This window comes from Notechis scutatus, chromosome 7 (genome assembly GCF_049901735.1).
Source record: "Notechis scutatus isolate UNSWTSFEM ecotype Mainland chromosome 7, rNotScu1.2, whole genome shotgun sequence".
Classification (NCBI taxonomy): domain Eukaryota; kingdom Metazoa; phylum Chordata; class Lepidosauria; order Squamata; family Elapidae; genus Notechis; species Notechis scutatus.
The window spans coordinates 13,414,325-13,427,608 of record NC_142015.1 but is presented as its reverse complement, the minus strand read 5'-3'; the positions used below and the strand labels follow the sequence as shown (position 1 = coordinate 13,427,608).

The 13,284-nt window shown below is 42.3% G+C and overlaps 1 protein-coding gene across 1 annotated transcript in view; it reads left to right on the top strand.

Moving 5' to 3' along the window:
• Window positions 1-323: 323 nt before the first annotated feature.
• Window positions 324-13,284, top strand: part of UNC5D (unc-5 netrin receptor D) — a 657,451-nt gene continuing 644,490 nt past the window's right edge. The window contains exon 1 of the mRNA XM_087969985.1: window positions 324-591. Within this exon, the coding sequence (XP_087826111.1) occupies window positions 501-591 (91 nt within the window). The 5' untranslated portion in view covers window positions 324-500. The remainder of the gene's footprint in view (window positions 592-13,284) is intronic.

Here is a 13,284-nt window from a genome sequence, read left to right as displayed (position 1 = left end):
CGATGGTTTTTTTTGCGGGGAGGGGCAGAAGGGGAGAAACTGGAACAGCAGCCGGCGTCCATTTCCAAAGCCCTCTCCAAGCAGAGGACGCTAGAAACCTCATCCACAGCCGGCCACAGAAGAGGCAGAAAGCGACTGCAGCAGCGGCCAGCTGAGGCTCATAGACCGGCGGCGGCGGCGGCAGCTGCCGCGGCGAAGGTAAGCTTAGCAGAAGCGCAAAAGGGAGCCGGCGAGAGCGAAGCCACCTAGTCAAGTTGGTGACAACTCTCGCTTGGCTTAGCTTTCCGCCCCCCCACCCCTTCAGCCGCTGGCTCCGCCCAGCCCTCGCCTAATTGGCTATCGGGAAGGAGGGGGTCTAATTGGGATGCAGGCGCGCGATTGCTCGGCTTTTAGTCTAGAGCCGGGTGGCGGGTGGGTTGTTGGTGCTGCTGGCGCCTTCACTGGAAGGCGGTGAAATAAGCCAGGCAGGTAGAGTTCGCCTTCTCTTCCTTTCCATCGCCATGAAGGCTGGCAGCTTGGACGGCAGGACCGCGCCTTGCGTCTGTCTTGGATTGTTGTTTGCGCTACTCGGCGGAGCCGGGACACTGCTCGGTGAGTAGGAGCCCGCTACGTGAGCGCGGAAGGGTGTTTTCTTCGCCGGAGAGGATCCGGGGAAGGGTGGGGGGCGAATGGGCTTCTGCGTGGGCAAGCAGGTGGGTAGAAGGGTTGCAAGTTGGCCTGGGCAGCCTTTCCTTCTGTCCCCCTCACCCCCTCCAGTAAGTTCTTCCAAACCCTAGTCTACAGGTTGTCATGCTCGACAGCCAGGTTGTCGGATGCCTTTTGCGGGCGGGGAGGGAGAAGTGTTGCTCCCAAGTTCCCCTTTGTTGCCTTCCGCCACCCCAACGGAGGAGAAATACCTGAGATCTGGATCGCCCCTTCCCCTCGCTTGCTTTCTCACCCGCCTCAATCAGAGTTCGGGGGCTCCGGAAGGACTTAAAGGCATTTCTACAGCAAGCTGCTTTCGTCCTACGGCGGCGAAGGAAGGGCGATAGCGATGGGATCCGGGACCACGGTTCTTCCTTAGCAGGAAAGCTGAAGCGTGGAAGGCTGGGCGGTGCGTTGCCTAGCCTGCAATCCTGCCATTTTCTCGGGGTGTTGGTAAGCAACACTGCTGGGTTTACGGTCGGGTGTTGGACACTTGACACCGGAGTCTGTTGCGTGGGTTCTCGGAAGCATGTCCGGTCGGATCTTCTGGATTAGCCTTGGGTGTACGCTTCCCTCAGAATAAGCCGCGTTGTGGACGATATTCGGAATAAACGTGTGTTGGATCGCAGAGCTAGTTAGCTTCTGGATACCGTTTGAGGATGCGATGTTTTCCGTTGTTTAGTTCCCGTATGCCTTCTGAGTTTGCAGCAGTAACAAAAACCGGATTCCTGACAACTCTGTACAACTACTCCATACTTGAAAAGCACGACTAGGGTTTCCTAAGCCGTCGGGGCGTGGGTGTATCTCTCCGACAGTTGCCGACCTCTGGTTCATTCCATTCGTTGGGTATTCGGTGTAAGACAAATATATATTGCTAGGTCTTTGAATTTGCATCAGAAGGAATGGAATACGATTCTTCGGGAATAGATGAAAATACTACTTATTATATTATCTAGTAAAGTATTTTAGCTCATGTGTTCCCTACTTTGATTTCTTTTAAAGGAAAAATGTCAGGCTTTTCCTCGTGCTTTAAACTCATTGAATCCAGAGGTGCATATATAAAAGGACACATAAAGTCTTTAGATGGATAATTTATACTCTTGTTCCCTCTCCACCTCCTTATTTTGGTGGTTGTCTATCCATCTTGTAAACTAACAACTCTTGTGGTGAAGCTCAAAGGAATGTTTGTCAGATGTTTGGTCCTTTGGACCATAAATGCAATCAAGGTGTTAATTTAACTTGGGCAACAGCTTTATGTCAAGAAAAACAGGCTGTGAATGTGACCCTCTGAGTGAAATAAAATTGAAAGGTTGTTTCAGTGATTCTGTTGTCACCCAATGAGGTAATTATATTGGGTTTGGTATGTGAATATGTGTGTGGAGTCAAATGGAAAAATCATGCCCTCTAGTATATTGCAGAACAAAATATGGGTAGAATGTGTGAGCTTTCAAAATCCCTTTTTTAAAATTTGCTTCTAAAAATGCTTTTGCCCTCCCTTAAGATTCAGAGGTTCTTTCATTGCACTGGAGGTTTAGATATTGTATCTGTTTCTGATGGAATTTTTTGTGAGGCTTCTCTTTGCTGTCCTTTCCTACCTGAACCTGCGTTAGTGTTTAGATGAAGCACAAGGTTGGAGCATTTAACCCAGCTGCTGACTCATTTGATTAGTATATTATAGTTTATGAAGTTGTCTGAGAACCATTGCATCTCAAACACAATTCCTGTTGTGATGAATTCAGAATAGTTCCCTATATCTGTTATTAGACTGGGTTGATCGCTACTGTATATATATTCATAAGTATATGTATGTGCACACATAGAAGGGCATATACATATAGACCAACAGCATGGCTCAGTTTCATTAAAGCCTATTTGAATGTATGTGCTTTATATCAACTTTGGCTGTCTTGTCTTACCATAAATTTTTAATAGGCAATTTAAAGTCAATTGAGAAATAGAAGCCAGAAAGCCACTAAATTCAACAAGGATGGATTAATTTCAGGATTCAGAGAAAGCTAACTTTGAGGTCATACATATGAAGATCATAAGTGCTTTCACTCTGTAAAATATTGTTCTGTGCCCATTCCCATTCATGCAAACACCATTCATATGTACACATACAACACATATACTCCCCCACACACAAAAGCTCACACCTCCTTCCAAAACTTGTTGGTACTTTACGGTTGTGAAGAAAACTGCAGTGTTTAATAAATTGGATCAATTGGTTAAAATGTATTTCGATAAAATAATGCCATGGATTAATTGTGATGGAGGTGTGGTAGCTGCATTAGACCACATCAAGTGATTTCTCTATCTTGAAACTTTTTTTCAACTGACAGCTGCTCTTCAAAGCTTTCCACAGAGGTCTTTCTCATCACTTGCTCTCTGACCCACTCTAACGGGATGTTTTTTATTCAAATGATATCCTGTCTTACAGCATTGTACGTTCTTCCTCTTAACAGAATGAAATACATTTCATATGTTTTAAAATAAGTACTTGGCTCTTCATTCCCACACACATGTGGAGCTCTCCTTGTCATTTCTCCTTACAACTCAGAAAAATGTCAGAATAGGAGTGTACTTGCTGAAAGGGACAGTGGTGGTAAAGAACAAGAGAAAAATACTACCCCCAACCCTTGAAGTCCTAGCTGATAGAATGACAGCTAAATCTTGCAGCCCCTGGGTTTTTGTTGGTGGAGCTTGTCAGGCTCAGATCTTACAAGAAGCAGAGTTATTCCAGCTTAATACTGAAAAAAGAGTGCACAACATCATCTATCAAGGTTTAGTGGGCACTTAGTTTCAGCTGCCTATAGAAAAAGACTTATGGGGTGATTGCCTGGTGAATAGGATATTTACATGCTTGCTGAAAATGAGAAGAGGCCCAACTGATTCTGCTGAATTCTTAAAGAGTTTTGTTTGTCCTGTTAATTATCTACCACCAATTTAATGCTGATGGTTAGTTGACTAGATTCTTGTATATAGAGCATTTTGGCATTTCTTCTCCTGCAGAATCATGATATTTTGATTTTATGATGGTGAGGGGAGAAGAGAATGCTTTCCTTCTGAGATTTACGAAACAGGGACTTTCAGAAAATGTTAATTACGCTTGCTGTGATTTGTTTGACAAATATGGTAAATAGAAAGTAGCTTGAAAAACACATATATAATTGGATTTTCAGTGTGCCAAGGGCCAATGTGTACACACCCCCTTTGTTACTCTTTTAGTCATATGCAGATAGAGAGGAATGCAAATCCTATATGGATGATCTAGTGAGTATTCTTAATTTAATAGTTTGCAAGATGTTTCCCTTTTCCTTGTGGCTTTCATAGTTCTTTACTTTTAGATTTATGATAATACACACCTAACAGACTCATTCACTGGAGAATGTAAGAGTTTGTGAGGTCAAACTGGAGTGCAATTTCCTTTCTAAAGTTTAGCTTAAATAATGCCAAGGGCAGACCCTGCTATATATGGCATTTCTTTTGCACTTTTTGAAAGCATTTTATGACTTCTATTTGACTTGTCCATGCAATCAACTCTTAAAGATAAGCATCCTTTATCCTGATTTTGCTGGTGGAAAAGGAGAACAAAAGGAATGATATCTAGCCAAACACCTAATTCATATCAAACGTTTGATATTAGACTAAAACGATAAAATTCAAATATGTTCTATGTTTCTATACTTCTCAAAGATAAGTTTAAATTCTAATGCAAATAGAGGCATGTGGATAGACTTGGTGAATCATTAACTGGGAAAAACAAACAAACTACAAATTAGATTTTGGATTCTCATAGAGTGTTGTGGTCTTTAGTGGTATTGGTACTCTTTGTTCCATGAGACCTTTGGCTTTGTTATTGGATTGTTGCCAGGCAAGAAAAATCAGGACCACACATTAATTCCAGTTAAATGATGTATTGCTCATGCCTATATACAAGAATCTAGTCAACTAACCATCAGCGTTAAATTGGTGGTAGATAATTAACAGGACTCAAGAGAGCATAAGGACTCCAGACTGATTCCTCTCTTGACTCCAATCCACATTCTGCCTCTCCTACATATGTGGCCATTTATTTCATTCCTCCATAAGAGTTAAGGCAGCTACATATGTTCATGAGCAAAAAAAGATTTGGGACTGCTGACACAGATGACAAGCTATATAGTTTTCAAAACGGATGATTTTCAATAGGAAATCCATTCTGAAAAATCAGATGTAATTGTTGGAACTTGGGAAGTGAACCCATATTCCAATATGCTGTTTTGGTTGGCTTTAATTGCTTCATAATTAGAAAGGATTATTTTGTTCCAATTGATGAAGAACTCTAAAATTTAGTTTTCCAGAGTATTGTTGGTTATATGAAAATTATGGTCTTGTGGCTTGCTACATTTCCTTGGAGAACTTATGAGTTATTTTTAAATCCATGCCTGAGCCTTCCTCTAATGCCTGAAGCATACACTATCAGATTAAAGCACCTGTTGTTGGATTATTTCAGGTCCAAGGCAATGATAGTTTCTCATCTTGCTTTTGTTTTTTTTAATGTCAAATGTATGTGTGAGAGAGATGTGCACAAATGATAATGTTTGCATATTGGAATACACATCAATCAGGTTTCTTTCATACAGGAAGCTCCATGCCCACTTTTTTTCCCCTTAAAGTTCTACAGCTATAAAATAGAGGAGGAGGAACCAGTTGTATCATTAATATTAAACATTTCTTATTCTCATAGGGATAAACATCAGACTAATAGTTTTTATACATTTTCATGAGGCTGCTCTCTGAATAGTCTGTCTATACTATACTATGACTAATATATTTATTCTACTTTTTTTCTCTTTATACTACTATAGATAAGAATTTATGGGTTGGGAAATGTTACCCCACAATGCCTCTTGGGTTTAACCATTTATAAGATTGTAATGTTGTGATGATCTGGTAGGTTGATCAGAGTAGACAGGGTTTAGACATGAAGGGGGCAAAACAATTAAAATAAAATATGCAGTTGTTTTGAGTCTTCATCCCTGAGGTTCCATTTATAATGATTGTGATAGCATACAAATACAGTGGGTTATTTGAGTCATTGTAGTCATTGCATCCTTCTGGACTCATTTCTTGTTAAAAAAAACTGTGAGCGCTATATGTAATTACACCATACATGTGCAATTTCTTCCATTCCTCCAGTATAATATCATTCATATGGAGTAATTGAGTATCTAGATTGGAGTATGTGTTTCCTGATGTTGAAATATAGGTCCCAGAATAATTTTCTAGGTTGGTTAGGGCTAATCCAATGTCAAAACATTAGAGAACATTGATTTGCCTTCTGCAACGTAACACAAACCATGTTGTCTGTAAGTACTGTGATTCGCATTTTCAATATTAACTTCCAACAGACCGGATGTTGTTGGTTAATATAACAACTTCCATAGCAAGATGTACTACGCAAGCAAAAGCAGTAGGCTATCAAATGCTAAAATGGAAAATTACTTATACTGAGAAGGTTCCCCTGAGAAAATTTTATACTTTCTTTTTTTCCCCTTTTTTCTTTGCATTTTTAGATGAACTTGCAAAGGGAAATTTAAAACCTGAGCTATGGAGTAGAATTTCAACACCAGAGGCTGCTGTTTCTACTGCTTTGTGCTTCCTCTGCTTTTAGTAGAGCAGGTAGCTGGCTTCATTTTTGCAAGATTCTGTTAATGTAGCCTTAATGGTAAAATAGAAATAGCTAATCTGATTGTATTTCCTGTTTGGTCTACCTGGGAAGGCTGACATCAATCTTTCAAGTCTGAAAGTACAGATCTCCCACTGTCTCCTTTACAGTCTGAGAACTTAAGGAAGGGGGGGGTCTCTTCTAAGTATCTTTCTCCTCCCCTTTTATGCAGCTGTGGACTATGCCCTCTCTTATCTGACCATTCCCTAGGCAGCATTTCTTCCCTCCACCTCCCAAGGACATTCTTACATACCATTACAGAATATGAATTAAGACTATTATAGCTCCCAAACGTGAAATTATAGGCTGCTTACAGATAATCATTTTATTTTATTCAGCCTTACTCAGATTTTAGATCCAGTATTTTGTCTTTCTCTGGATGCCAGTTTTTAAGAAATATTTAGGTAAACTAAAGTCAGTTCAGAGAAGAGCTACATCAGTGATCAGGGGACTGGAAACTAAGTGCTATGGAGTGAAGTAAGAAAGCCTGGCCTTGAGCAGAGATGACCAAAAGGGTTTTAAACACCACTCTTCAAAGAATATCATACAAAAGTAGTTCATGTCCTGTCCTCTAACATCCCAGTGGAACCAATTATCCACCTCTTTACTGTATGTGTTCAGGCAGACTGCTATCCATGGCTTTAATTTCGGTTCTTATACTAAGCAGAGGTTTGATAGTTTTAAATGGGCCCTTGAAACTCCATGTTTCTAGTATCATTCTTGTGTGATTATTCTACTATCAGGTAAACTTGGTTAACACTATATACTGTACTCATTCTATATTTGTATATGTGCTCCATTGCATTTTCTCATTTTAAAATTTTGCTAATTCATTGCTAATCTCATGGATATTTAACAAATTAGCTGCTAATTCATAGCTAATCTCATGTCATGTTACATTAAATTCAGCTCAGATTATATTATGTGTTGGGTACAACAGAATTTTGCATTGAATAGAGTTAAAACTTTTGCAAGTTGAAGAGAACAGTAAGTTGAGTTTTGTCTTACCATACTCCTAGGACAGTTGAAATAAATACAACCCGCACTTTAAGTGAAGTTCACCTGAATCCCAAAAGCTTATTTAGTCATGGGTGATCAATTTTTTTTTCTGGTGAATCCATGATCAGGATTTAATTGCCTTATTTGTTCAGTTCACATTGCTTCTGATATTGAAATGGGTCCATCTTCTGTAGTCCAGTGTTACAGCATACAGATTGGTGGTTATAACATTTTGAGATGGTAATTCTATATAATATATCTTATACAAGGCAGTAATTCTTTTCAGAATCAAGCCCCATTGACCTTTACTATATAATACATTACTCCAACAGAAGGAAAACAATTCTCATGTATTCTACTGAACTACAAATAGTCCTTGATTTGCAACCATTTGTTTAATGACCATTGAAGTTACAAAGGCACTGAAAAAAATGGCATGACTGTTCATGTGGTCACGTGCTCAAAATTTGGATGCTTGGTAACTGGTACATATTTGCACATATGGTTACAGTGTCCTGGGATCATGTAATCACCTTTTGCTATCTTTTATCAAGCAAAGTAAATGGGGGAGCCATTTTCACTTAACAACCATGTTATTAACTTAACTGTGGCAAGAAAGGTTGTAAAGAATGGGGCAAAACTCACTTAAATGTCTTGCTTCAAAAATTTTGGGCTCAATTACAGTAATAAATTGAGGACTTCCTGTATTATTTTATACACCTCTAATATAGATGGAGATCGGCAAATTCCAGTTTCCTTCTATCTTGAAAGAACAAGATAACTATAAACTCAGCAAATGGCAGGGAAATACTTTGAATTTCAATCTAGAATCTTGGTGTATGTGGATAAGTATACAAGCACTGATTTGCAGCAGACAGATCTTCTGCCGTGGTTAAGAATGTACTGCTGAGGAAGCCAATTCCAGATTAAGGGGTTGAATTTTTAGAGAGTCCTGATTTACAATCATGCTGGGCTGATATACAACCTTGTCAGTTCAAATAAAAATCATACTGTGATGGTAAAGACATTTCCTGAATGCATCATCAAAAAGCAACAAAGGACCTCAAAATTACTCAATAGTTCAAATCTTCTGAATAAATATTTCTCCAATATAATGTCCAAAAACATGCCATATCATTTAATTAGGAAAGTTCCTGTAATAAAAATGTGATTTTTGAGGTGCGGGGTGGACACAAGGACAAATACAAAAACAAATTTTATTCTCACTCCCATGGGTGGTCTATGTGTTCCTCAATTTTGGGTCCTCTACCAGAGACCTGAGAGTTTGAATGTTCTGCGCAGGATCTCAGCTATTTCTAGCACTGAATCTTCTGGGCAGAGAGTTCTGATGATGGATGTTCTTAGGATAATCCTTTCTCTTAATCCTTCTTCCTCATGTTGCTCACTCAATACCACTACATTTATCACTACAACTGTTTTATGATCCTTGTCTACTATCACTGTGTCAGGTTGACTGGCCATTACTTGCCTGCCCATTTGTATCTGGAAATCCTACAGGATCTTAGCTTTGTTGCTCTCCATGACCTTCTGTGCAATCTCCCATCTGGATTTGGGAGAGTGTCAGAGTTCCAAGTAACACACCCAACAGGATCAAAATTCCAAGGCAGGCATGTTCCTCAAAGTATAGATTTATTAGGCATGTCATATTAGCACATCTGGGGAAACCTGACTCTAAACCCCCCTTGGGTTTCCTTCCAAGTTAAAACTAGAATTTTCTTTCCCCTGCCCATGTATTCTAGTGTTGATTGGCTAAGGTTTTTTTTAACAGATCTAACGTGTTTCTGCCAAAGCTCAAGTGTGTGAAGCTGGTGCTCTTTTGGCTACAAAAACAATGGTGCTTATACCCTGAACATAAAACACTTGAGTGAATGATACACTGGTGTGTTTTTATTTTCTTTTGGCAGTGTTGACTTGATAGCTAAGAATGACTGGACTTTCTCTGGGAATGGTGATTTCTTGCTGTGTAAAGTATAAAATAGCTGACTGTTGCTTTAGAAGGGAAGAGAACATTTTCACAAGTTCCCATAGGTGCTGGATTCCTAATTGAGTCAATGATGTGTGGTAGCAATAAAAACGCTCTACAGTGTAAACTGTATTGGAAATAAAGTATCAAGAACAAAAATGGATTGTTCTGCTGATAATCAGTGCACCCTCTAGAATAAGGTGTCATATTAAACCAAATGAGTTTGATCCTAGGTAGAGGCTAATATTTGGAATAGACTCAGAGGTGGGATTCTACCAGTTCGCACCTATTCTCTAGAACTGGTTGTTAACATTCTAAGCAGTTTGGAGAACTGGTTGTTAGAAGAAATTACTGGCCTAATCCTGTAAGGAAGGCAGGACGGAAACATTCTGGTGTTGCTTACAGAAACTGCCTCTCCATTAACCCTTATTACATTCTTGGCAGGACTAGACTTCCTGTCTCTGGAACCTCTCTGGAGGTTTTTTTTTCCTCCTTTGCTGGTACTTTGCTTGTGTGGAGTGACCATTCAAAGTTACAATGGCACTGAAAAAAGTGACTTATGACCATTTTTCACACTTACGACTGTTGCAGCATCCCCACAGTCATGAGAGGCCAGGCGAGGAGATGTGTACCTCGATGTGAGTGATATTGAGAATAGATACTCAAGTCACCTTAATTGCAGGCAAGCCCCATTAGTGCAGTTTCTGCGAGAGCTTCATATGTTACCTGTGTTTTTGGGTGCAACTCAAGGCTCTGGTGGTCATCTTTGCCTTAGAGATCAGAATAGCCCCAAGCAGGGGTGGGATTCCAATTTCTTAACAACCAGTTCTGTGGGCGTGGTCTAATTTGTGGTTGTGGCTTACTGGTCATGTGACTGGCTGGGCGTGGCTTGCTGGCTAGGAGTGGCTTGTTGGTCATGTGACTGGCTGAGCGTGGCTTGGTGGTCACATGACTGGGTGGGTCAAGAGTTAGAAATTCACTTGAACAATGCTCTTGGTGCGGGGTTGGACTAGATGACCTCTGAGGTCCCTTCCAGCCCTTAATTGCTTTGCTGTTTCAAAGCATCCACTGAAGCTGTGCCTAGTGCCAGAGTTTGTGGTCCTTCTTTCCTCTCCTTTTTTTTCTTTCCCTCCCTCCCTCCCTCCCTCCATCTGTCCATCCATATCCATATCCATATCTCATTCACATTCCTTTCCCTTCCCTCTTTCTCCCTTCTCTCCCTTTCTTTCTTTCTCCCATCCCTCCCTCTTTCTTTTTCTTCCTTTTAAGAGAAGAAAGAAAGAAAGAAAGAGAAAGAAAGAAAGAAAGAAAGAAAGCATCTCTATGGTATTCATGGTATATTTTCAGCTGGAACCTCTTTCTGCTTAAACCAGGGGTCCCCAAACTTGGCAACTTTACGACTTGTGGACTTCAACTCCCAGAATTCCCATAGCTGGCTGGAGAATTCTGGCAGTTGAAGTCTACAAATCTTAAAGTTGCCAAGTTTGAAGACCTCTGACTTAAACCTTAGTACAACACCCAGATATTTAAAGCCATTAAACTTCTTGGATTAATCTTGAAACTTTTTGCATACTTGTACTTAAACAGAAAGAATTTTATTTTAACACATATGGCTTCAATTCCAAACCTACTTTTTATGAAAACCAAGTCAAGAAAAGGAGATTGGAAACAAAGCAAAAGTTAACCTCCTCATTCTTTCTAACCCTTTCTAAATGGCAAGTAGAAGTGAGCCTTTCTACTTGCCATTTTATTACCAAGAATTTACCACCATTTTCAAATTAAAGAGTTGCCTTCCAATAACAAAAAAACACAAGTTTGCAAACTGCCTGAATAGTAACACAGCACATAATTTTGTATGTTAAACATTGAACCACAAAGTGGAAGAGGGAAAATATTTGTGAGAAATATTTACTGTGTTTTTTGCTTGTCAAACTTAAAAGGCCATTGAACACTCCATAAAGGTTGTGACAGCAATAGAAGTAATGAAGCAGCAGCTAGGCAAGCTGCTGAATAGTCTGAATTATGCTTTGGAAATTGTGTAATGTATGCTCTGAAATTGAGCAAACGAATAAGACCTAAAGGTAAGCTGTTCTCTACAAAATCCACTCTGAATTTACCACACTAAGCCTGGCCTCTTGGGGGCAAAAACGGTGTGGGGAGGCAGCGCCAGACCCCCCCACACCCCATTTTCAGCTTAGCAAGCCTCCCTGGAGCCTCTTAGGAGGAAAAATGGGGTGGGGGGTGTTGTGGAGCGGCAGTGAAGATAGAGACAAGACACAGGCTCGAAGTTAACAGACTTTATTCTATTGAATAAAGGGTCGCCGCGGCTGCCGAGGCTAACTGGCAGTCAGCTGGCGGCGACAGCTGATACCGTTTGACAGCTCCTTTTATAGCCGGCTGTCAAACGGCATCAGCCAATGGGAGCGATTGGCGCTCCTGCGCAGGCGGCGGACCAGAGAGAAGACTTGTCAGTCTGCGGACACAGCACTCCTTTCCCCTGGCCAGGCGCATGCGTAGTCCTGCAGCCTGGTAGGCCGTCTTCGCTTGCGGCCAGATCGTCGAAGACCAAGGGGCCTGCCGGCAGGCAAAATGTTCCTTGCTCTTAGGGAGTCGCCCAGAGATCCTTGGTGGCCTTCAGGAGCCCTCGTTCGAGTGTCCGGCTGCTGATCAGGTAGGTCCTCCCAACTGGCTCGCTGCGGGGGCGGTTCGGGATTCGGCCGGTAGACCGGGTCGTCAGGCGGGGAACCGTTCGCGGCTGCTGGGTAGACCAGTTCGCTCGGCTGATCGGCTTCAGCAGGCGGTTGGTAGACCGGGGCATCCGGCAAGTAGGCTTCAGGCGGCTGGTAGACCGACGCGTCTAGCGGCGGGTAGACCGGGACGTCTGGTGGTCCCTGGGAGTTGACAGCAGTTCTTTCCCAACGCCTCCTTAGCTGGTCTATGTGCCGGCGCCACACTCGGCCATCCTCCAACAGGATCCTGTAGGACTTGGGTCCTGTAATACAAACTATTTGCCCTGGCATCCATAGAGGGTGCCCTGCATAGTTCCTGGCATAAACCAGGTCTTGCAGGGTAAATTCCCTGGCATGGCTGTCAGAGCCTAAAGGTGTGCCAGGGGCATAGTGGGGGTGTAACCTGTCCAAGCTGGTCCTGAGGCGTCTGCCCATCAATAGTTCTGCAGGGGACTTGTTGGTGGTGGTGCATGGAGTAGAATGCTGGCTGAGTAAGTAAGTGGACAGCTTGGAGTGCCAGTCTGCTTGGCCAAACCTTGCCAAGGCTTCTTTTACAGATCTAACAGCCCTCTCAGCCATCCCATTGCTCGCAGGGTGAAAAGGGGCTGTGAGGGCATGCCTGATGCCCAGGTTGGCTGCAAAGACCCTGAACTCACAAGAGGTGAACTGGGGGCCATTATCTGATATCAAGGTGTCAGGGAGGCCATGCGTGATGAACAGTCTGGTCAGGGCTCGCGTGACAGCCAGTGTAGTTGTGGAGGGAAGTAGAGCCACATCAATCCATTTAGAAAACGAGTCTACTATGACCAGGAAGGTCCGCCCATGCACAGGGCCAGCCAGGTCAACATGCAGTCGGGACCAAGGGGCCCCAGCATCCTCCCATCGAGTTGGTACAGCAGTTGGAGGTGCTGATCTAGTTGCCTGGCAGGGCTGGCACGTGCTTACCCAGCTGGAGATCCAGGCATCCAGACCTGGCCACCATACGTAGCTGCGGGCCAGAGCCTTCATCCTCACGATGCCTGGGTGGCCTTCGTGAAGGGCTTTTAAAATTGGCTCTTGTAGTGTAGTGGGGATGACCACTCTTGTTCCCCAAAGTAAGCAACCCTGTAGTGAGGATAACTCTTGCCTGCGGGTCTTAAATGGCATGAATTCAGAGGTCTTTGTGAGAAGGTTTTTTC